This window comes from Sarcophilus harrisii, chromosome 3 (assembly GCF_902635505.1).
Source record: "Sarcophilus harrisii chromosome 3, mSarHar1.11, whole genome shotgun sequence".
NCBI classification, from domain to species: domain Eukaryota; kingdom Metazoa; phylum Chordata; class Mammalia; order Dasyuromorphia; family Dasyuridae; genus Sarcophilus; species Sarcophilus harrisii.
Genome location: NC_045428.1, coordinates 330,823,316 through 330,849,545, shown reverse-complemented (window position 1 = coordinate 330,849,545; position 26,230 = coordinate 330,823,316). Strand labels below are relative to the sequence as shown.

At 36.1% G+C, this 26,230-nt stretch overlaps 1 protein-coding gene across 1 annotated transcript in view; it reads left to right on the top strand.

The window, feature by feature from the left end:
• The window catches only part of MARCO (macrophage receptor with collagenous structure), a 55,010-nt gene that overhangs the window by 17,212 nt on the left and 11,568 nt on the right, over positions 1 to 26,230 (top strand). Inside the window, exons 4-12 of the mRNA XM_012544668.3 lie at positions 230 to 265; positions 5,236 to 5,325; positions 5,420 to 5,464; positions 7,190 to 7,234; positions 7,730 to 7,837; positions 18,299 to 18,397; positions 18,491 to 18,526; positions 19,112 to 19,210; positions 19,400 to 19,462. Coding sequence (XP_012400122.1) covers positions 230 to 265; positions 5,236 to 5,325; positions 5,420 to 5,464; positions 7,190 to 7,234; positions 7,730 to 7,837; positions 18,299 to 18,397; positions 18,491 to 18,526; positions 19,112 to 19,210; positions 19,400 to 19,462 — 621 coding nt within the window. The remainder of the gene's footprint in view (positions 1 to 229; positions 266 to 5,235; positions 5,326 to 5,419; positions 5,465 to 7,189; positions 7,235 to 7,729; positions 7,838 to 18,298; positions 18,398 to 18,490; positions 18,527 to 19,111; positions 19,211 to 19,399; positions 19,463 to 26,230) is intronic.

The following is a 26,230-nucleotide window of genomic DNA, read 5'->3' as shown; positions in this document are numbered from 1 at the left end:
TCACCTACAGTGAGAACACTCTTCAAAAATATATTCAGTATAGACAAGAGATTATATGTGCCTAGGATCCAAACTTACCAGAAGAATGTGTTCTTGGGGAGTATGGTATCTCTATGTATCTTTCTAAAAGGCTGAGATCTTTTTTTAGCTTAGACAAAGCTGAGCTCTGTGGAAGAGGTATCCAAAATGATACAGAAGAGACTGTGACATATAAAACTTTTTGTTTCAGGGTTTCGAGGAAGCAAAGGTGATCCAGGCTCTCCAGGTAGGTCTACTCTTGTTTCCTCTACTCCTTCATTAACTTCATAAGGTTATGTTGGAACCTCTCTTTTGAAATTTCATAAAATATAGCCCAATCTAGTCTTATTTCCTTAGAAGACTTCTCTACATTAACCATCTCAGCAACACACCTTGTATTGTCTTCCCTTTTTGCCTTTGTCTGTACTTTCCCCCCTTTTGGGAGGGGGCTCTCTACTTCCCCACTTCTACCAAATAATTTCCATATGTCTTCCAAGGCCAAGTCCAAAGCCTCACCTCTTCTATCCCACTCATCAATAGCCATCTCTTCTTCTTCTGAATTCCTGTTGCATGTACTATCTGTGCTATTCATTTAATACATAACATACCTTGCCTTCTATTTTCAAAGATGTCTTATCTTTCTTGTTAGATTGCAATATCCTCGAGGGGAGGGACTGTATCTTATTCATCTTTGTGTCCTCCAGAGGACTTTGCATATAGTAGCTGCTCAATAAAATCAACAATAAATAACTTGATTTGGTTGACATTCAATTCTAGGAATAAATAGATGAAACTTTCTGAAGGCAAGAATCTTTGGATCCATTATTTATTAAGTGACTCCATCGTGTAAGGTGTACTGTCTAGACAATAGCAAATCATTGTGCAGAGAGGAAATTTTGAGTATTTCCAATATTGTGGGTGCTTTTCCAAGAACCATCAGCAACCCAAACATCTATTCCCAGCCTATCTTATTAATTCTTTAAAAGTTCTCCTCCCAACTTCCAGGTATAGAATTCCAAGTCACAGATTTATTGTTTTTCCCGAATATCCCTGGATGCAATGTTATCCTTAGAATATGGTAAAGAGGTTCTGAACCCTTGGTTTCTTTCACTTCTTACTGGATGCCAGTGGGTCAAGGAAGACAATTGGTAAGAGAGGACAGAGCTCTACAAGTTAGTGCTAACAATAATAATAACAATGATGATGATTATATCCAAATATAACAAAAATTACATATAATTAGTCCTTAAATTCTCCCATGACCAGACTAAGCCTTAGGCCTGCTCCTTTCCCTTTACTTAAATTCTTTAGGCTTCCTTTTTGTCACTTTATCCTTCAACATTTTCCTTGTTGGGGCAATTAGGTGGTGCAGTGGATAGAGCATCAGCCTTGAAGTTCAAACCTGGTCTCAGACACTTAACACATCCTAGCTGTGTGACCTTGGGCAAGTCACTTATTCCCAATTGCTTCAGCAAAAAAAAAAAAAAAAAAAAAAAAAAAAAAAACACAAACAACAACAACAAAAACTACTTTCCTTGTTAGTACTATTTCTTGAAAGCAGATATTATCTATAATAAAATAAGTATAGTACTAATAACTAACATTTATATAATACTTTAAGGTTTACAAAGTACTTTACAGGTTATTTCATTATATCATCACAACTATCCTGCGAAATTATTATTATTATTATTATATATTTTTATTATCCCCATTTTACAGGTGAGGGCATTAAGGCACCAGAGAGATTAAGTAATTTTCCCAGGATCACACAGCTAGAGACAGCTTTCTCTGGTTCCAAGTCCAGCATTATGCTGCCTAGCAGTCATTCCCAGGGATTTCTAACTAGAAGTCGAGGTCTGGTACAAAAATCACAGAATCACAACTTCTCAATTTCTTACTTGAAAAGCCTGTCCAGAGAATCTAAGCCACCATACCCACACATACCACAGCCACCCATGAAAGAAAGGGAAGTTGCTTCAGATTTATTTATATTGGAAAGTAGCTCTGGGAACTAAGGGCAATTTCCCCATGGCACTGATACTATTCAGAACCTTTTACTTTCCCTAGAACCACCATGGCATATAAGTAAGTGAATGCTAATTAGCTAAGTCACAACTTGTCCTATAATCTAGACAGAAGGAACAAGCCATTGAATTCTGCTTCTGCTGAGGATGCTTAAGAAAGATGAATTCTAGATCGACATTTCTCAAAGTATTGTCTGAAGATCCATGAGGTCAAAATCATTCTCATAAAAATAATCAAATGTTTTCATTTCTAACAGAGTATATATATCAATGGATATAATCCACATAAACAAAAAATCTTTGGAGAATTCTTAATAACTTTAGGAATATAAAGGTTCTAAGACCAAAAAGTTTGAGAATTACTGTCTTGGAGGAACTAAGAACAGTATTCTTCCCTTGAGTGTTTAGAAAACAAGAACTACCCTGTGACAATATGTACCAAGATCCATGTGACTCCCTTTTTATTATTTAAGTAATTAAGGATGAGGAAGCTTAAGCTACTGGGAGACATCTCTATACTAGCTGTCTAGGAACAAACTCCAAATCTCAGCAAATCACAGTGACTTTGAAATCTCTAACCCAACTCCTGTGAATCTCAGTCTCATCATCTATTCATAAAGCCCTCATGGATTAATGTGAGCAGAAAATAAGACAATAGCTGTAAAAAACACTATAATAAAATACTCTTTGAATACATATAATATAATATGAATATAACAAAAGCATGTTTCATAAAATTTTAGAGTTAAGTGAACTTAGGAGATGATTTGGTATATTTACCTTGTTTTACAATAAATTGATTGAATTGTCCAACTTCACATAGCTAAAAACTCAGGCTAGAACCAAGCTTCCTAACTCCTAATCTATTGCTATTTTCATAAATCAAAAATTTATTTAGTTTTTGCACATGCTGGAACTGGCATGGGAGGAATACAAAGAAGCATGGCATGGACCTCAACCCCCAAGGAATCATGGGTATCACAAGTGTAAGATTTCTCAGAGGTCATATAAACAAGAAACTCTAAAAAAGGACTATATAGTCTTCATTTGATGTTCTCTGATGTTTACTATCCATTTTTCCTTGAGTCTTCTCAATCTAGAACATTCCTCCTATGCCAATTCCCTTCTCCCATTGTCAACTTTCTCCTGGGACCTCCATTCAGGAGAGAATCTTCAATTTTCTCCTGGCTCTGCTTCTGATTTTTGACTTGGATAACATCTCATTTCATGGATAACTTCCTTTCCCAACTTCTTTTCTGCTGCCTTTTCTGCATTGTCTTCCTCCATTAGAATGTTAGATTTTACAGGTCAAGGACTGTCCTTCTCTTTGCTTGTTTATCCCCAGTGCTTAGTATAGCTCCTGGCACACAGTAAACACTTAATAAATGTTTATTCTTTGCTTCACTAGCACCTTGAACATGTCATTTAAACTCCTTAGGTCTTGCTTTCCTCATCTAAAAAATTACATTAGATGGCTTCTGAAGTCTCTTCTAGCTCTAAATCCATGATCTTTTGATGCTATAAGCCTTCAGTGATGGGAAAGTGATAGCTATAATGGTTTAGAAGTTCTTTCTTAGTTTATTCTGAAATCTTCCTGGCTGTAGTTTTTTAACTATCACTCCTGATTCTGCATCTTGGAACTTAAATGAATCAAGTCTGATCTCCAATTTTATTCCATATAACAGCCCTTTATCAGGAAGGAAGGAAGAAAGAAAAGAAGATGGAGGGAGGGAAGGAGGAAAGAAGAGAGAAATAAAGAAGGAAGGAAAGAAGAAAAGAAAGATGGAAAAGAGGAAGGAAGGAGGGTAAGGAAGAAAAGAAAAACAGAGGAAGGGAAGAAGGAAGGGAGAAAATGAAGTAAGGAAGACAAAGAAGGAAAGAAGAAGAAAAGAAAGAAAGAAGAGAAGGAAGGAAAGAAGAAATACAAAAGAAAAGAAGGAAAGAAAAAAGAAAGAAAGGAGGAAAGGAAGAAAGAAGATGAAAGGAAAGAAAGGTGAAAAAGAAAGAAAGGAAGAGTGAGAAAGAAGGAAGAAAGAAAGATGAAGAGAGGGAGGCGAAGGGTAAAGGAATAAGGAAGAAAGAAAAGAAAGGAAGAAAGAAAGAAAGAAAGAAAAAAGAAAGAAAGAAAGAAAGAAAGAAAGAAAGAAAGAAAGAAAGAAAGAAAGAAAGAAAGGAAGAAAGGAAGGAAGAAAGGAAGAAAGAAAGAAAGAAAGAGAAAGAAAGAAAGAAAGAAAGAAAGAAAGAAAGAAAGAAAGAAAGAAAGAAAGAAAGAAAGAAAGAAAGAAAGAAAGAAAAAAGAAAGGGAAGGGAGGGAGGGAGGGAAGGAAGGAAGAAAAAGAAAGAAACTAAGGGAAGGAGATAAACATTTATCAAGCACCTATTTTATGTCAGGCATTGGGCTGAGCACTTTGCAAATATTATCTCACATAACTCTCATAACAACCCTGTGGCATAGGTGTTATTATTATCCACATTTTACAGTTGAGGAAACTGAGGTAGATATAAGTGAGTTATCTGAAGCCAAATTTGAATTCATCCCTTCCTGCCTCCAGGAACAGTATTCTCTCTATCATGTCACCTAGCTGCATTTATCATGGCATAGAACTGTACACTGTCAAAGTCAGAAAGGACCTACCCTTCACTATGAATTATCTAATCCAATTCTCTCATTTTAGAGATAAGAAGACTGAGACTCAAAGGAATGAAATGACCACAGTCACCTAGTAGGTGGCAGGGCTGAGAGCTGAATCCAGTTGCTATGATTAACTCTTACAATTCTCTCCTACAGTATAAAGATTCCCATTTTTCTGTCATTTATCCTTGTGTGGTAGCTTGTCTAAAAGTTACAGCTGTGACAAGCCCAGATGCACACATCCTTCAAGAAGACTTGATTAAGGGTCTATCGTGTGCCAAGTATCATTCTGAGTGCTGAGGATACACAGATAGAAGAAAACTATCTAATTCTCAACTGGCTTCTAACAGTAAAGAGAGATGAAGAGACAGTTCAAAGTCCAAAGTAGACAAATTAGTGATGTTGGCGACTGGAGTTCAGGGGAAAGAGAAATGATCTATTTGATTTCAGCTTCATAGAAAAGCTGGTGTTTTAAACTTACATAAGTAATTGTTATAAGACAAGAGAATGTATCCATCATTTTTTGTTCTCTAATTGGTGTCTTTCCATTTTGTCCAGGACCCCAGGGAAAAAAGGGTGATGCTGGATTACCCGGATTACCAGGTGTAAAAGGAGAAAAGGGAACTTCTGGAAGGGATGGAATTCCAGGTATGCAGCCATCTATTTTGTGCCTTTCTAATGCTGTGAGACATCATTTTCCTCAGGCACTACTACTTCATGATTGATTCGCCTTTCCTTTCAGGACAACCTGGAACTAAAGGATCACCAGGGAGCCAAGGAGCAGCAGGTAAATGAAAGATGGGTCTATTGTACAGAGATATAAATAAACTCTTAGAGAAGACCCAACTTCATTCTTTCTGAAATGAATTTCCACAATGAACAAATAAAGGATTTTTTCTGATCTCCAAATAGCACAAGAGAAATATAAATAGAAGCATCCACTCTGACTGGTATTCCAGCCAATCTGATGGACTCATCATCTTCTCATCAGGCCCTGTGCTTTTGCACCTCTTTGCTTTTGCTCACACTGTTCACTCATCTAGGATGCTCTCTGCACTTCTAGCAACCTAGCCAAATCCTTCACATTGTTCAAGTTTAATATAAATCCAAATCTCACCTATTACATGCTACCTTCTTTCCCCCCAAGATAATTGGGGTTAAGTAACTTACCTAAGGTCACACTGTTGAGGTCAGGAACCAAATGTTGAGGTGTAGACCACATGTTGAGGTCCACATTTGGGGTACCTAAATGAAATTAGGGTTTAGTTAAGGTCTAGTGGCAGGTTTGGGGTACAGGGAGTCAAACAGAGTTCCCCTGCAACCCCCTTAGATTTGGCGCAAGGATACGGCGGTATATGAGGTCTAGAAGCGGCGCGGATTCCCAATAAAAGCATTTATTAGCCCAGAGAGCTAGATTAATAAAAGAGGTTTATTATTGAGTCTAGAAGTAGGAGATAGGTGAAGGTAGAGATAAAGAGGGCACTAGACAGAGGGTCCAGTGGACAGAGGGTCCTCACATGGCGACCATGTTTGGAATCTCTGCCAAGAGGGGTTCCCAGTGTGGTCCTTTTAAGTCGGAGACTTAGCTCGAGGGTCTTTGGGGTGTAGCCCCAAAGTTGGCTCAGATCCGGGTGGGGCTGGGACAGGTCCAGACCTTCTATTGGAATTCAAAGGGACCAGGATTTGTGAGTCAAAGGGTAATTTACATTAGCTAGGGGGGTTGGGAATCAAAGATTGGAATCTTTCCCACATCAATACAGCTAATAAATGTTAGGTGTCTGAGGCTAGATTTGAACTCAGGTCCTCCTCACTCCAGAGCTATTGCTCTATCTACTGTATTTTTACTTTCTCTTATTGTTTTCAGCCTACTACATTCTCTCCCTCCACTGATATCTTAATAACACTTATTTTCTATAATTCTTACTTGCCACTGACTACATGCTACCTTTTAGTGTTAATCTTTTTTCTTACATGTGTTGATACTATAGTTTTTATGTTACAAATATATCTTTTTCCCCTATCCTGTCCAGTGAACTATCTAATAATAAAAATTAAGAAATGGAAAAAATAAAAAGCTGTTTAGCAATAAACATATTGATTGTGTTTGATAGTATATAAAATAGACAGCTAGGTGCCACAGTGGATAGAGCATCAGTCTGGAGTTGGGAAGATATCAGGCTCTTACTAGCTATGTGTCCCTGGGCAAGTCATTTAATCTTGTTTGTATCAGCTTGATAAATGTAAAATGAGTTGGACATGACTGAAATAATTGAACAAGTATATACAACATTCCATGCCCAAAGTCCCCCAATTCCACAAAAGATGAGGTAGGTACATCAAGTACAAACTTGATTTTCAGTTTCATGTATGCTATAATTTATTGGCAATTAAATTTCCATATGCTTTTTAAATTTTTGTATACACACAACATCTAACACAATGCTCATAAATATTTATTGATACCTGAGTTAGAGAATAGTGATTGAATTTCTTCTTTCTTCATATATACTAGGCATCCAAGGACCAAGGGGAATTCCAGGAGAACAAGGACCTGCTGGTAACTAATTTCCTTATGGCTATTGATATAATCTTGTAGTTAAATTAAACCAGAGATTCTCGCTAATCTATCTCCAAAGTTCTAGGAAAAGAGAAGGAACTAGATTAAACTAAAACTGACTCTTTCTTACCAAGTTCCTTCTCCCCAGGCCTTTTCCTAAACTTGCTCAGTTATTGCTAGAATGTCTAGGATCTTAAGCATAGAAAAGAACCTTTGTTGTGTGGGAGATAGGATAGAGTAGAAATAACCAAAGATATTCTTTTCTCCCTCATGTACATGGGAAAGATATGTACCAGAAATGGAAAGGCCTCAAAAGATTATTTCACTCTGCAGAGAAGTATCCAGTGTAAATGATATTAATAATCAGATGAGCTACAGCTTCACTTTAGAATTTGTTCATTTTCTCGATGCCATGGCCTCCTGTTCCCAGAATACCCACCGCTATTTTACCCATGTCCCCAAGTTAAGTTTGCTCACTTGATATTCTATGCTTAGGTATTGCAGGACCTCGGGGTGAGAAAGGCATCAAAGGGGATAATGGCCCAACAGGCCCTAGAGGTGAAGCTGGAGCTAAAGGAGATAAAGGAGACCAGGGATTCACAGGTAAATACAATCTAGGGAATTTTTTTTTATTCTTATTTGGAAGGTATATGAGAGCTGTGAGTAACAATTCAATTAAACAAACATTTATTATGCAAATATTACATGCATCACACTAGTTTAGGTTTTGAGGATAGAAGAATAAAAAAGGAACAATCTCAGACCTCTGTGGAATTTTGTGAGGTAGGGACAGGAGATGCATAAGTCATAGAAACAAAAAAGAAAACAAGATAATTTGAAGAGAGAAAGCATCTTTATATGTAGAGGGATCCCACATATGACCAAATCCTAGAAAGAAGATAAGAATTCAGTGACATGAAATTGAGGTTGGAGTACATGGAGACAAGAGGAGATGGCTGATGGAAAAAGTATGGAGATGGGAAATGGAATTTCAACTTCTGATAACAGTGGCTCAGATGACTAGGACACAATAAAGGCAATAATATGAAAAAGGATAGAAAAGAATATTATTAAATGCCTTAAGTGGATAATTAGCTTAGGGGCAATAGGGAATCACTAAAACTTTTTGAACAGGGGAGTGGACATGGTCTACAAATGCCTTAGGAATTTATATTAGTAGTTTTGTGGAGGATGAATCAGAGGGAAGGGAAATTGAAATCATGTAAGAGAATTTAAAACATTTAAAATAGATTGTGAAAATCAAAAGGCAAGGGATTTTACTAAAAGATAGAAAAGTAAAGGGAGGGATAGAAGAGAAAAAAATGAAAATGGGTGGAAATAAACTAAAATGGAATGGCTGAAATGTGCTGCTACATGATGTAATCATGGAAGCAGACAGACAGAGGTTTTATTTTTTAATTTGTGATACTATTTTCATTATTTAGATGCTAGGAACAAAAAAGATTAAGGCAATATTGAAAAGTCCAATAAATATATAAAATGTATGCTATTTGTTGATGCCTTGATAAAGTTTCATAGGGGAAAGGGAAGCTGACATACTTCGAATATATCTTCGGGATGGATTTTCTAATTCTTTCATGAATTTTTCAGTTATTGCTAGAATGTCTAGGATCTTAAGCATAGAAAAGAACCTTTGTTGTGTGGGAGATAGGATAGAGTAGAAATAACTATTTCTACTTGAAATAGCATAACTTGAAAATGAAGTTATAATCTTTTTCATTTTATACAAGTTCAGCATTTCAGAATTAATATTTTTTGTATGTTCATGGGAATAGTCAATTCTTTTATTTCTTAACTGATGACTATTTTTATCACCACCTTCCAAAATAACTAAATTATCCTAATGTCCTCCTTCCAATCATTCACTCATTCCCTCTATTTCAGTTTCACCCCTCATTCTTCTACTCCCTTATAAAGTCCCTTCCACCTTGCTTTTAACAATTTATTTTAAATGTTCTATGTTATTTCATATGATTTTAATTTTCCCCTCCCTCTGATCCATCCTCTACAAAACTATCGAAATATCTTCCTAAGGCATTTCTCAGACCATGTTCATGCCCCTATTCAAAAATCTTTAATGGTCCTCTGTTACTTTAGGATAATTTCATAGATAGATAGACACTGCAACCAACCACTAGGTAGATATACTAATAGGTAGATAGCTAGATAGACAGACAGACAGATGACAGATAGATGGAAATACAGATAAACAGATTGGACAGACAGATGAGTGGATGGACAGATGGACAGCAGATAGATAGCTAGAGGAAGGGAGAATCAAACATAGATTCATAAGTGATAGATGTAAAGAGGGAGAGTGATACATAGATTCAGAGATGACAGACTGATAGATGATGAGTAGATAATAGATAAATATAGATATAGATATACATGGAAAGATACTAAATATGGATATAAATGTAGATACATATGCAAAGCAGGACAAAGAAACTGATTAGGAAGATATTAAATGGGGGCTAGGCAAGTAATGTAAATATCTGAACTAGGGTTGTGGACATATTGATCATAGAATCATATGATTATATATTGAGAATTAGAGTAGATCTTTGAGTTTATCTAGCCCAATTTCCTCATTTTACAAATGAAAACAAGAGGGCTAAAAAGACTTGCCAAAAGAAGTGAAAGAGTCAAAATTGGAATCAGACCTAATAGTGCCAAGTTCATTTCTCCATATGCAGCAGTAAGGGAAGGCTGAATGGGATCCCTTTGAATTTATCTGGGGTAGAAACACCCACACTTGGCAACTGATAAAATATGGAAAGGGAAGAAATGAGATTGTAAGACTAATCCCCTGTGTGTTTCAGTCAGTCAGATATAAAATAACTATATAGGTTCAAAGATTAACTTTACAAATATGAAGTATGGGACAATCTGGTTTAATGGCAGTTAATACAAAACAGACTCAAGTATGCAAACTCATTATGATCCAACAATGTGTGGCAGCCAGAAAAACTTACATAATCCTAAACTTCTTTAATAGAAACACAGGGTCCAGAAAGAGCAAGCCTCTTTACTGGTAGGACTATATTGAAAGTATTATGTCCAGTTCTGGAGGCATAGTTTCAAAAAACAGCAAACCAGAGTGTCTCCATGGGAGAATGAACAGAATGGTAAAGTGGACTTAAAACCACGCTACATAAGGCATGTCATCAGGAGGATGTCACTCACCTTATTCTCTCAGCCTTGATTTTTCTCATTTATATAATGAGTATAATGATACCTGTATTATCTCTTTTGTAGGACTTTTGTAGGATTCAACAATGTGCATATTCCTATATATATAGTACTTTGCATATTTTCAAACATTTATAAATGTCTATAATTATACTAAATAGCCACTGAGATACTTTCTGTTAATAGATCTTAATACAGTGTTGAATCTTTTGTCTAGTCATATCACACATGATTGATTCAGATAGAGATTGAAATCTTCTTTGTTAGCCCTTGATTTTTTTTCTCTAATGTGATCATAAACTTCTATTAAACCACGTTTCTATTTCCTTATTTTATGTAGTTTAATTTTTTTGACCTATATTGGTATGTTATATTTAACTGATGTTCTTCATTTTTATCTCATTATTGAGTATAGAATAGGAGACATCAAAAAAAGAGTACAAAGCTCAGAAAACTGAGAATCTAATGGGGGCTGGGAGGATGATAAAAATCTCAGCTAGGTGGGGGAGTGAATAGAGTACTGAGCCTGCAGAAAGAATGAGTTCAAATCTGATCTCAGACTCTTACTAACTATATGACTTTGGGCAAGTTACTTAACCCTGTTTGCCTCAGTTTCTCGTGTATAAAATGTAATGGAGAAAGAAATAGCAGACCACTGCAGTCTCTTTGCCAAGAAAATCCCAAATGGAATCACAGAGAGTCCGACACAACTGAAAAAGTTGTGTCTGAAAAAAATGGTTTAATATCAACAACAAAAGTCTTTAAAATTAGATAATCTCTGTTCAAAACAACTGTATGTGGATAATCACTAGAAAGCTGGTTGTTAAACATTCATTCTTAAGAATATACAAGAAAGGATAGTCTGGAAAGTCATGAGAATATAGATTTTTGGAATGGAAAGAGAAAATCATTTGAGTGGAAGAAAATCATCTAAGGGAGTGAGGAGTCAGGGGCTTGGGGTGGGGAGAGGCAGGGCAGGGAATTCTAGGATGAATTATTAAAGAGATGTTTGGTGGACATATAGAAAAGAAAATGGGACTACAAAGAGCTAGCTTCATCAAGAACAGATTAGGCTAGACTAAACAATTTAGGAAACAAGAGAAAACACAGAGGTCAGCTGATTTTCTGGTTGTAATTCAACTAGTTAGTGAGCTTCCAGTTATGATAGAACTCAGATGCCAGGTCTCCCCTTTCTAAAGTTTTTAACTTTGGGCTCCTAGCCAATCTAAAAGCATTTCCCTGAATATCAAATAGTACTATTGCCCCATCTCTCCACATCTGCTGTCAGAAGTCTTGCTGCTTTATCATTTACCAAAGTTGGGAAACGCAATTTCTTTTTTTTTTTTTTTATGAAAAATTCAATGGTTTCATTTCCTCAGGAATCAGGAACTCCATCCTGAGGGCTCCCTGAGGTCTTCCTAAGATATCATCACAAGATTCTCTTACCCAATTCACCCCAGTAATTGTTATTTCTAGAAAAATAAAAATAACTCCAAATAGTATTAAACCCAGCCTAAAAGGGGGTCTCCAGGGATAAACCTTCAACCCTGTGTTTTCCTGGAAGCTTGTACAAAAAAGGATAAAATCTCAGAATTGGTAGGAACCTCAAGGCCTGAATGATCTCTATGATATCTTCTATCTCCCAATCATAGGATTCTTTGATTTGAGAACTAGAAAAGACCTTAGCAATTATTTTATCTAGCAAGGTAGGTGGATAGATGGATAAATGGATAGATAGATAGACAGATAGATGGATGGGTGGATAGATAGATAGCTTAGGTAGCTAGCTTAGTTGTTTTTGAAATTTCCATGGCCTTGGCTAATGGTCCATACATAGTAACAATGATTTGTTGAGCTGGTTTCAGCTAATTTTTTACAGTAATTGCCTTCATAAATCCCTGTCCATGTTAGATCTCAATAATGGGGTAAATTATCTGTTGCAAGGCAGAGAAAGGAAAGCTTAACTGAAGTTGGACTATTTCACATTCTCTTACCCTACCATCATAGAGCCAATGTCCTTAAACTTCATTTCCAACCACATTTGGATTTCCTGAACAAAACACACCTAAAACCCCAAATGAAGTAGCTTATTGAAGTGTGACAAAAAGATTCCTGAAATTGACAGAGATTCTTTTCCATGTAGAGTTCAGAGATTTCTTTTCCTGCTTTTTCACTATTCAGTGGCTGGATATTAATATTTTGATCTTTAGCTTTTACAAAAATAAGAATGTGACTTCTATAAATGAAAATATTTTAACCCAATTTTTATGACAAATTAGAGTAAAGTTCTCAGAGTTCATAATTATGGGATTTTTATCCATAGCAAGTTCTCCACTAATGTTTGTTTGTAAAGGATTTTCTGGGATATAAACTGATAAAATTGAACTGTGTCAAACTAAACCTGTGGCTTAGAAGGAGCAGGGAAAACTTCTCTGAGAGAAGCTACTTTCCCTGTAGAGTCCTTATTTGGGGGTGAATTATAAAGTGAAGCCTAAAAATTAAGTGGGCTGAGGAGCTTCCCAACCCCCTCCCCATCCCTATTGATATGTACCATGTATTGCTGGCAAATAAAGAATTAGAGCAAGGGATGAGAAAAGGACAGACCTAATGCAAATGAGCTTCGAATGATGATGAGTGGAAAGTTTGAAATCAAGGTGCTCCAGGAAAATAGATATGAAACACAGAAGGAAAAACAATCATATACTTTTTAAAAATTCTCTGAATGTTTTAAGCCTTACATTTATTCCTATCCTTTCAGATCTTTGTACATGAAGTCCCTAAATTTCATTTTTAAAAATTAATTTTAGAAACTTAGGGGCTAAGATGAGTTTGGGAGTACTGATTGAACCTGAAGGTCTGGTTTCTCATAAGGTGAATAGTTGATTGCTTAGAGCTCATAGCACTTCCTGTCTATGCTACTTGATGTAGGCAATGAATCATGCGCTGCCTTATCACATTCCTCTTACCCGTCTTTATTATCAACTCTTGTATTGTTGTTTAACCTTGCACTTGAGGATTATTTGGTGGAGGAGAGCTGCTCTCTCAGCATCCTTATTATATATAGGTCTGCAAGGATCAAACCTCAATAACCCCAAGGCACTTAACTCATTTCGAAAGTGTTCTGAGAATATCTAAGTCTGTGATTTGAAGATAAATTTTTGATCTTTATTAAGAGGGAAGTTTTCATACCAGAAGTTCCTCATTACTTTGAAATTACAGACCCAGACCAAAGAATAGTAATATAGATTTACGTAACACTTTACAAAGTTCTTTATATACATTATCTATTTGAACTTTATAACTACCCAGTAAGATAGGTACCATAGATATTAGTGTCACTAGTGTATAGGATTATAAATTAGAGCTGTTAGATATCTTAGAAGCCATCATATCTACCCCCTTATTTTACAGATAAATGCACCAAAAACCATATGAAGAAAAGGAGCTCATCAGAATCTCTAGAAAGAATTTAAGTGACATTTCAATTTTAACCTAGACCTTCCTGAGTCTCAAATCCAGCATTCTATCCTCTATAGTAGAATGCCTAAATATTTGGAAGTTTCCACATATTCATGATAAAAATTCTTCAACTCCATGAAGACATAGTAAATGTTGCAAATAATAGCTTCATCCTTTAACCCCATTAAGTTGATTAGTCTCTGCTGGTGGCCTTCTGTATTACCTGCAACTAGTAGTAGGTTCTCAAATAGATTAGAGATTGGTTAAAGAAATTGGTTAAAATATACTTTTACATATTTAACATGTATAGGACTACCTGCCATCTAGGGGAGGAGTGGGGGAAGGAGGGCAAAAGTTGGAACAGAAGGTTTTGCAAGGGTCAATGTTGAAAAATTACCCATGCATATGTTTTTTATATAAAAAGTTATAATAAAAAATTGTGAAGTCCGGGTTAGCACCCTGGATGCCTTAGAATCAGCCGGAGTCAGGATAAGCAAAAGTCCTTGGTCTTTATTCTTGGTCTTTAGGGGGAGAAGTGAAGGGAATGGATACAAGCTCTCCACAACCTCCCTTCTCTTCATCCACTGCAAAAGTGACTCTGGCTTGTCTTACTCCATCCCCAGTCCCTCCTACAATTCTCTGTATACACCAAAAGATTGAACCAGCACAGAATAGTAGGAAGGGCCATTTTTCAAGCGTATGCCAATAGAGTATTGTGCAATAAATAATTAGCCTTAAGTGCTTGGTTGTCTGATTCCAGTGCACCTATTCAGAGTTTCAGCCCTTTACAAAAAATAAAATTATAAAAAGAAAAAAAATAGTAATTTAGACCATTTTATATGACTATGTTTAATTGTGATTTTTTTATTTTAAAACTTCCTATTTGTGTTATTTGACTATTTATTAATTGGAGAATGACATATTATAAATTTGACAGAGTTCTCTATATGTTTGAGATATGACTTTTTTTCTGAGAAACTATTTACAAGATTTCCCCAAACTTGCTGTTTTCCTTCTAATTTTGACTTTTATTTACATAAAACCTTTTTGATTTAATATAATAAAAATTATTTTACATTCCAAAAAAAAAAAAAAAAAGAAAAGAAATTGGTTAAAGATTTCATCTTAGACATCATGGCATAGTAGACAGAGCACTAAGTCTGGAGTTAAGACCTCAGTTCTAACTCCATCTCAGGCACTGCTAATTAGCATGTATCATCTCTGAGTCTTAAGCTTTACATCTGTAAAATGAGGGGACAACTAAGTGGCAATAGAATACCAGAATACAGACCTGGAGTCAGAAGACTCATCTTCATGAGTTCAAATCTGGCCTCAAATACTTATTAGCTATGTAACGCTGGCCAACTCACTTAACCCTATTTGCCTCAGTTTCCTCATCTGTGAAATGAGCTGGAGAAGGAAATGCCAAACCATTCTAGTATCTTGACAAGAAAGCCGCAAATGAGGTCACAGAGAGTCAGACATGACTGAACAACAACAACAAAGAAAATGTATAAAATGTTTTGCATATTTTAAAGAACTATATTAAACATCAATTATTATTATTTGTGCAGAGTACAGGAGTAGAGATCACAAATCTAGTCCAACTCAGAAATTAGGTGATCTTGGGAAAATAACATTACTCCTCTGGTTTGTAGTTGCCTAACCTGGAGAGGGTGGGGTTAAATAAAAGGAGGGGGATGGATTTAGATAGTAAACAATGCTTAGACTGTATATAGTTGTTTAAGGACTTCAATCCATATTCTAATGTATCCAATACAGATTCTACATCAGCATCCTTAATTTCACCCTCAATTTCTCTTCTCTAATTGACTCTCCCACTCCCTATAGTTCTGCTTCTCTTCTCTCCTCAAGTCTACCACAACTTCCCTCCTCATCTCTCAATGAATAATATACTTTATACTTTACTAAAAGAGCCTTACTGAGTGTGAATCTCCTCTGCTCCGCTTATGTATCTCAAAGCTGTAACATTGAACATACTCTCCTTTTCTCCATTCTTTAATAAAGAAAAAAATGGCTACTTGTGCTCTTGACTTAATGTTCCTCCCTCCTCTCTTCCAATAGCTTAACCCTGAAAACATCACCTTTGTGATGTTTTCTCCTTTTCTTGATGCCTATAAAAAATATCCAAGTCTCCTCCATCCTTTAAAAAAAAAAAAAAAAATAGCCACGGTGCTATTTTGAACTCAAGTAAAATAAAAAGTCCCAAACTTCCACTGATCTTACAATCCCCTCAGGCCATCATTCTCTATAATTCCTCCCTTTCACAGTCAAATATGTAGAGAAAAATAGTCTACACCCCTTTGCTCTTTCTTTCTCCTTGCATCCAGTTAAGGATCCCATTCAACTGAAAGTGTTCTCACCAAGTTTACTACTGATCTCTTATATTACAAATATCACATCTTTTTTTCAGTCTTCATCTTTCTTGTAGCACTTGGACCTCTTCTTCTTTTGGATATTATCCTTCCTGTTTGTTTATTTTCTGACACTTTTCTCTCTTATTTCTTTTCCAATTTGCTGGCCTTCACATTCTCCTCTACTAGATCACCACCCCCATCTCATCTCCTCATCATGGGTTTACTCCAAAACTCTGTCCTGAGCCTTCCTCTTTTCTCTTCCTTTGTCCTCACAGTGGATAGCGCTTTGGGCCTGAAGTCAGGAAAATTTGAGTTCAAATCCTACCTTAGGCATTTACCACCTATATGACCATGGGCAAGCTATTCAACTTCTGCCTGCCTCGGTTTCCTCATCTATAAATGGGTGCAAATAATAGCACCTAGTTCTGGGAATAATGAGAAATATTTGTAAAGCACTTTGAAAACTTCATATCACTATATAAATGCAAGTTTTATTTCTATTATTATTCTTTCTTGATTTCATCAGCTTTCATGGGGGCAATTACCATCTCTATGAAGTTGACACTCAGATTTCTATTTCTTAGTCCAATTCTTTCTTCTGAGCCCACAGTCTATCCTTATTTTCCCAGTTTAGTTGCATCCAAATCCTGAAATCACTCTTTTTTTATTTGTATCCTATATTTACTTATCTGTAAATGTGTTATATTCCTCCAGTAAAATGTAAGAATAACCCTGAGAACAGGGACTATCTCATTTTTCAATTTATATTTCTCATGTCTTGCACAGTTCCTTGCATATTATAAATATTTAATATATTTGATGGTTAATTGGTTAATTGCTCACAAACTTCTCTGAGATATGATCACCAAGTTCTCTGGATGTTCCATAGTCATAGTGAATTCAGCATATCCAAAACAAAACAAATCTTTCCTCCTAAACCCTCACATCTACCTCACTTTTCTCTCTCTTTTGAGGGCACTAATATCATTCCTGTCAATCAGGTCCACAACCTTAGAGTAATTCTTGATTTTACTCTCACCCATATATGCAACTTAACAAGTTTTCTTGATCCTACTTCCACAATTTCTCTTGTATTACACCTCCCCCCCTTTCCAACTTAGAGTCACTATCCCTTAATGCAATCTTTCATCACCTCTGAATCATTACAGGAACTTCCTAATTAGGCTACCTACATTCTTTCCCTTTTTGAATCTATTAACACATAACTCCCAAAATGCTATTTCTTAAAGCAAAGGACTGATTATGTCACTTCTGCCCAAAAAGCAACAGGGACTTCCTCTTGTCTCTGAGATAAAATATGAATTCCTCTGTTAGGCACTTAAATCTCTTCATAGTCTGATTCTTGTGATTTTCTTGATTTAAATCATGTTATCATGTACTTTCTTTTCTAAACATCTATGCCCTACTTTCACCTTTTGTGTTTACCTCTAAAGAGATCATCCCCCATGGCTCAGAGAACACTCTTTCCTCACTGAAAGGGATTCACTCTGTGAATCCCTAGCTTACTTAACAGTTCAATTCAAGTGACTCCTCCTACACAAAACTTTTTCTTATTTCCCAATTATTAGGGCCCACTATCTCTCCCCCACCAAGAACATACACAATATTTTGTAATCAATCAACAAGCATTTCTTAAGTGCTTCCTATATGACAAGCACTGTGCTAAGCACTCAAGATGAAAGTGAAATAAATAATCCTAAACTTCAAGGAGCTTAAATTTTGATAATATTATCTCTGAATATATTTCATATTTACTTCTCTGTGATTTTCAGTTTCTTCCCTCCTCCAATAAAATGCAAACATTTTGAAGACAGAGATGGTTTCATTTCTGAGTTTGTATTTCCAGAATCTACCATAGTACTTGGCACATATTAAGTACTTCACGAATACTGATTGAATGAATAAATTAATGGATTGGAAATAGCAAAAAGTGACAGATGTCATTATTGTCCTCTATTTAAGCCTAACTTATGTTTTCTTGTTTTCCTAGGAAGTAAAGGGGAAATGGGCCAGAAAGGAGACGTAGGTATGATAGGACCTCCAGGATTACGTGGTTTACAGGGTGTCGCTGGGGAGCCAGGCAAAACTGGTAAGATGTCACATGACCAGATATCTCCATTTTCCATTAAGGTAACCCTATGGGAAAGATTACCTGAAAAACTTTTTTTTTAAATTATTACAGGAATGAATGGGTCTCCTGGGCCAAAAGGAGAGCCAGGTAAGAGCTGGGCAAAAGAATGATAACTGTATTAACTTTATTTTTGCCACCAGTGCTAACTTCTGGTATTTATCAAGCCCCCAAAGCATCCTGATTGCTGAACAGAACCCCAATTCAAAGTCAGCAAGAGAAACCCTTTCTATTTCAGCATTCCTTTAGGCATCTGGGTTTCTAAAAAAAAAATCTAGTTTCTCTAGAGCAACTGAGAGGCAAAAAAGAGACAAGACTAATTGATATTGTCAATTATACTCTCCTCTTTTTTCTACAATAGAAGGATAGTGCTATTGAAATCCAAAGCATGGACTCTAACAACTATAGAAGTCCTAGCAGCTTTCTACCAGTAGTTTATTAAAAAAAAAAAAAAAGCACATAAAAGTCTATGGATGCTTTTACTAGTGGCCAATTGAGTCATAACTGAAGCTATATGAAGTAAAATGTTTAAAAAGTGTATTCTAGAATGTTTAGGGATGGGGGAGGGCAAATCTTTGACCTTTGAGGACAAGAGGACAGGGGATATCTTTTAGTTTTTTTTCCAACAATCTCACTAAAATGACCGCTAACTTGAAGGCTTTATTTAACTTTCAGGTCAGCCTGGAGCTAAGGGTGTCGCTGGAGTACCAGGTTTAGCAGGAATTCCTGGTACCAAGGGAGAACCTGGCAAAAATGGTCCTTCTGGACCACCAGGTAATTCAATTCCATGAGCATCTGGTAAGGGTTTACAACTACTTACTTTAAAGATTCCAAGTCAAAAATCAGTCAGTCCCTGTCTTCAACAAACATAACCTCTGCTGCTCCATCTCTTGATTTTTATGGTGAATTCTAAAAGCACCTCTACCTACTCCTAATTGTCTCTGTGTTTCATTTGATCTCTAGGACCTCCAGGACCATCTGGACTTATGGGAGTACCAGGTGTAAAGGGAGACAAAGGAGATTCAGGTAATAAAGGACACAAGAGATCAAATCCTTGGGCAGAACATTCAGGGGCTCAGGCCACTGCAACATCTCTCTACTTGCCAGAACCAAACAAAACTATCTCCCTCTTAATCCCTTTCCTGTCTATCCTTTCAGTCCCTTTCCCCACCCCTCACCCAGGTTCTTGGACACATGAGGGTGAAAGATATTGTCCATTTCCAGAGGGTCTTCAATGACTGACCTAATTATAACAGATAATAATTTGACATGTTTATGAATGTAAAGTGCTTTATTATCTGTCTCTAATTTCAAAACCAGAATTTGTCCCTGGGACATGGAAGGAATAATAATTTGTCTTCTATACTGCTACTATCTCTGTGACCATAAGTTCATCACTGAGGCACAGGAATAATTGATCTCTGTATATACCATCATTATAAGCTTCCCAATAGCAATAATGACTCAGCTCAGACCTTAATGACTACTGATTCTGGGGCAAGCTTTGAGGGTGGGGAAGTCCTCAGCTTTGAAGGCTCAGAAATTCAGTCAATCTACCAGCAATAAAGGGAAAGGAATGGCATTGATTCATGACAACCAAACTCAAAGAGAAGGTCATAATACTGTCAATCTACTAACTTACTGTGAAAACTCTGTCAGAAAGATTAAAATTAGAGCCTTTAGCTAAATCAGCTTGCCTACTATTTCAGTAAGGAAAACTACTTGTGAAACCAAATTTACTTTTAAAAAAATGACTTGGTGAACCCAGGAAAAGCAGAGGCACATAATGAGTTTTTTTGTTTGCTTTTTAAAACTTCTAAAAATTTTAATTTACTTTTTTTTCAACTAATGAAAATCTATTTTTCACCATCTCATCATCCCCTCTTCATCTCTCCAATAAAAATGAAATGAAAAGAAAAAGAAAACTTTTGTAACAAATTGAATAGTAAAGCAAAATAAGTTCTCACACTGACCATGTCCAAAAGGATATGTGCCTCATTCTATACTCCGAATTTAACCATCATCTCTCTTCCAGAAGATTGCCATACGTAAAGAGGTGGGATATAAGCATTTATATAGTATCTAGTTCTAAGAACTTTATAAATATCTCTTCTGACCCTTACAATAATCCTTAGAACTAGGTCCATTGTTTTTACCATTTTACAGTTGAGGAAACTGAAGGGAAAAAAAAAAAAAAAAAAAACAGAAGTTAAATGACTTGCCTAGAGTCACAGAGCTAAAGACTCTCCAAAACTGGATTTGAAGTCAAATTTTGCTGTTTCTAGGTTTAACATTCTATCCACTGTATATTGCCTACTTACCTTTGATTAGAGGCACTAGTCTTTAAAGGGATACTGAGGGTGACCTAGTGGTCCTCACCTCCATAAGCCTCAAGGGTTCCATCAAGTGGACAGAAATGCTCAAAACTTCCTCTATCCACACATTTGAATACTTCCCACCTCCCTTCTTTAAAAACTCCCAATTGCCTTACCTGTTTTCTCTTTCTGTTCAACAGAAGGAAAAAAAAAACCCTAATTTTTGTTATGTAGTAATTTCCAAATTGACTGTGCAGTTTCCTATGAGAATGTTTTAAGAAAACTGCTTCCTGAAATCATTTTAGAGGGGCACTTTGTTGATACTGGCAAACTTCTTGGGAAAGTGGAGTTAGTAGAAGTGTACTTGCCTTGTAGCCAAGTAATAACATTCTTGCATGGAAAGACTCTTTAGTCTCAAAGACTATGTGTCTCTTTAAGGACCAGCTGTATCCAATCCTCCTTACCTTCTAATCTAATCTCTTCCTATTCAAGATCATGAATTAATTAATTAATGAAAAACACTATTCTACCTGCTTGGAATACAAGTACAGAAACTGAAATGATTCCTACTTGTGATGAACCTGAATTCTAATGGGGGAGACAACAAATACATGTAAAAAGTATGTACAGCAAAAATATAAAGTCAATTCAGAACTGTAGCAGTTAGAAGACTCTTTAGGCAGGAAGGCACTAGCAGTTAGTGGATTAGGAAAGGCTTCATGCAGAAAATAATGTCTGAGCTCTCTTTTAAGAAGGAGATGGATTCTTTGAGTTAGGAATAAAGAGAGAGTGCATTCCAGGCCTGGGAGATGGCCAGCGCAAAGATATAGAGTTAGAAGATGGCGATAGGAGATAGAGTGTTATGAATGAAGACAGAAAAGAGCACTTTGGATGAATCTAAAAGGGAAGGAGGGAGTGCAATCCAAAAAAAGGTACAAAAATAATTGGGGCCAGTTTGTGAAGGGTTTTAAAAGATGAACAGAAAAGTTTATATTTTATCTTAGAGGCAATGGGAAACTACTGGTTTTGGTTGGTTAGGGGAGTCATATCATCAGAATTGAATATAAAGAAAATTTATTTGGCAGCAATGGATGAAATAGAGTCCCAGTGGTTCTCAAAGTGTGGTGCGGTGAATCCTGGAGGGTCTCTGAAATCCTTTCAGAGAGTCTACAAATTCAAAATTAGTTTTTTTTCTATTTATGATAAATATCTATTATGTTACCCATATAAACAAAAATTCTTTGGGCATATTCTCAATAGTTGTTAATACCGTAAAGATACTGAGAAAAAGAGTTTGAGAACCACTGAAATAGACTGTAATGGTGAGAGGTCTGAAGCAAGGAGAAGGATGAGGAAGCAGTTACAGTGTGCTAGGCTAGAGGACCTCGTACCTTTCCCTGAATTAAGGGCCTGAGTTAAGATGGTAGCTATGAGATTAGAGAATAGGGATCACATTCAAGAGATTTTGTGAAGGTAGAGACAGTGAGATCTGGCAACTGATTGGCTATATGAGGTAAGGGATAGTCAAGGATAATACTAAAATTAGGAACCTGGGACACTGGAAGAATAGTGATGATATCTTTGACAGGGATAAGGATGTTTAGGGTGGAGAAAAAGATAAGTTTAATTTTAGGTATGTTGAGTTTAAGATATTTCTGAGAAAACTAGTTTGAAATATCCAAAAAATACTTGTTGATATAGGAGTAAAGTTTTTAGGACAGTCTGGTGCTAGATATGTAGCTCTAGGAGTCACTTGCATAGAAATGATAGTTAAACCCAAGGGAGCAAATAAAGTTATTGAAAAAGTCTAAGGGAATAAATGTGATGAAAATCTAAAGAGGAAAATTATTGAGGAAGAGAGGGGTGTCAAAAACTGTAACGGACTTCTTTTAAAGAGTTTACATTCTAATAGGAAGAAATAACATGCAATCTGTCCTTTATAGTCACACATTTCACTTTCACTACTTCAAGAATTCCGGTGATTTTATTATTAACATTCATTTTTACTTTTGCATTGGCAGTCTCAAACATTTGGGGCTATGTGGAATAGAGAAAAAAAAAAAAGCAGGAGAGGCATGATGCATGCAAGTTTGTAGATATCCTACTAGCTGCTTCACTAGTCTTGTTCACCCTATCTTATAAATAAAGGGATTTCTTCATCAGTTTTTCCATCAGCAGAGACTAAAGTTCCAAAAATATCTCCCTTAATCTTCAGAAGGTGGCCAGTGCAGAGAGGTTTATAGCAGTATAGTATTAACTAAAATCAATAATTTTTAAAAATTAAGATGTTAGTACAAAATATCACAGAATTCTAAGAAATTACAGGTGAGAAAAAATGTTTTCCATGTTGCCAATTATTTTGCATACTGCATTTTATGGACTATTTCATGGTTACTATGTTAGGAAAAGTGCATGTTTTCAGAATTAATGTTATAAAGAATTGTATGTAAAATGTTTATTTTCAGTAATCTTTAGTAAATGATTATAGGTTTTGGTGATCATAGGAACCTGATCCCTCACGTCCTATAGGTCTGATGTATCAACATTTGCATTTTGTTGACTTTTGCACCTTTTTCTTGGAACATTACTCTTGTGAAAGTTGAAGGATTAACTGTTTATATAGTGGTGATTGCCAAAAAGAGGTATTTTGGTCCTAAGGGTACCAGTATGGTGAGTGGGGTCATAATTTTCCTTGAGGAAATTAATATTTTATCATCGTTCCAGAAAGAGAAGGTGGGGAAAGAAGTAGAAAGGGGATCTTATGCAGCTGCAGGAGGTTATTGAAGTTAATAGAGGTTAACTGAGGTTAACTATAGGAAGAGTAGGGGATAAAGTGAGTAAGCAGGACCATTTTCATAGAATGGACCAGAAGAGGAAGTCACCCATCAGGATAGAGGGGCAACTGGACACAAAGTGTTTAAAGCTTTTAGGCTGTGGTCTTTGATAAAATCTGCAAAACTGTTGGCAACTCATGAGAAAATAATCATGGCTTAGGGAAATAAGTGAAACTCTCTTTCGGAAAGAATTCCTTTCTCCCCCGACTACATTTCCTTGCTTTCTTTTTATATATGCTCTTCACCTTCATTTCTATTTCCTATACTCTGAAACCCACCCTTTTTTTGTGCCAGCAAACTTCAGAGCTTTGCTTGCTGACATTTCTTTCTGGTTTTTCACTCCCAATGCCTCTTCCTTTGAGTTTTCTATTCTACCCTGCTCTATGTACCTCCAACTTTTCCATCCAAAAAAAAAAATCAGAATGGCTTTTTTTTCTTTTCTCTTGTCCTATTCTCTGTAAACAATTCCATGTTCTTCTTTTAGGTGGTTTTAGTTAATTTTTTACTACTAAATGAAGGGGGAAAGTTTATAAAAGTCTTCTCATTGACTACTGAGCTCATATACAAACATAATTAGAACAAAATCTCCCTCTTCAAGAGTTGTAATGTCCAGACTCAGGATGGGTCTTGGTCTTTAGGTGGAGAAATGATGAAGGCAGGAGAGCCACCATGAGGCTGGTCAGAGATGGAATATCTCTGTTTCCAGTCCTCTCAGCCCTTAAATACCTCAGTATGATTATATCATTATAACACACTAAGTATCTGTGAACTAGAGAACCATTACATCACCATACTAAATACTAAGTATATGTGAACTAGAGAACCATTATCTCATCAATCACATTGAGTAAACACCCTGCTGTAAATCCTTGTTTCAAGTATACTTTTCCAGAGTTCTGTCCTCTAAATACAGTGATCTCCTAACTGACAGAGTTGGTCCCTTTTCCCCAGCTCTTGCTCCTAGTCAACAGGCCTAATACTGTCTCATCTGTCTGCTAGATCAAACTCTAAGTTTCTAACTGATGAATTTAGTTTGGCAAGGTTGCAAAATGTCTGTCCTTCCAAAATCTACTCTTTCAAACTTTAGTTCTGATTGTGGGATCCCCCAGCTCTCCAAAGGCATGCATCTTTTTTTTTTTTTTAACCAATCTTACTCCCTGCTCAGGACAAGTCATTCTACTGGGTTTCAGGATTGTCCTTTTCCTTACCTTTTATACTTGCTAAAGAGGTAGCATTGCCCAATGAATCAATCTGGAATCAGAGTGTCTGGATTCAAATGTCAGCTTGGACACTTACCATTTTTGTGTCTTAGAAAAGTTGCTTAATTAACCTCTCTGGGTATCTGTTTTCTCATCTGTAAAATGTGAGCTTGGACTAAGTCTCTTCTGTGATCTAAATCTATGATCCTATGACCCATTCGTAATCTATTTGTTCCTTTGAAAGAAAGAGCTTTCTCTCTCTAACCCCTAAAGATTTCTCTCTTGCCTTTAAGCTTTGATTCCAAATGTGCTTGTCACCTATTTCTTCTTCTCCTACAGCTGTCCATCTTCTAAGAAATTTCTCTCTCTCTCTCTCTCTCTCTCTCTCTCTCTGTTTCTCTCTCTATATATATACATATGTGCGTATTTATGTATGTATATATTAGAATTTTTCTACTGAATTTTTGCTAAAGTTCTTTCCAACTCTAAATCTAAGATTGTTTAATCCTTGCCAAAGCTGAGCATTGAACAAAGGATCTTCTTCCAGACTGAACTTTTATTCTTGCTCTTTCCTCACACTCCCTGGTGGAACTCACTTTGATCCCTCCTCATTGGCAGACTTAGAATGACAGACTCACCCCGGAGCCAATGATCACTGGTCTACATGCCTGGCCCAATTTCTAATGATAGTTACTTCTCTACTCCCTAATTGCTAATTCATAGTTTGAGATCTGCTACCTCAGGGGATTGCTCAACAAGAATCCAAGTTCACAATCAGAAAATTTTCTCAAATGTACAGAGAACATGAATAGATCATTTTCTGCCTTCTCCTACTTTACTGATGAGAGCAAGGTCTACAGCTAGTTTCTATGGTAATGATTTTACTCATTTTCATATGATAAAGTTTATTTCTTTCTCATGATGCCAGGAATTCAAACTTGAATTTCAAGAAGCTGACCATAAAATTCAAATTTCATAGAGTACTTAAGTGTTCAATTATGCATGTGTGTGTGAATAAGAAATTAAATGAGAATTTGAGGGGCCCTTTGTGGAAGCCACAGTTAACACAGAAGGTCAGCAAATGACAGCAAATTTAGAAAAATCAAAAAGGCACTATATATATATAGCATTAGTAACATATTTTAACGCCATAATAATTCATACTTGTTTTCTGGTACAAAGGAAAAATCAAAAATTTTACATGAATTTTTCAGATTATGGGGGATGTCATACCCTAACCCCTGTAATGTGGAAAGAGTAATTCTATATGCTTACATATATGTGAATCTTCATTATTATTGCTCTCTGGACAGAAGGTATTATAACAGGTATTGTAAACCCCATTCCTCTGGTTTAGGGAAGTTCAATGCAGAATGGGCTATGAAAAGCATGCTAGACTTAAAGGCAAATGTCTTGTGTGGAGACTTTTCCTCTTACTATATAATC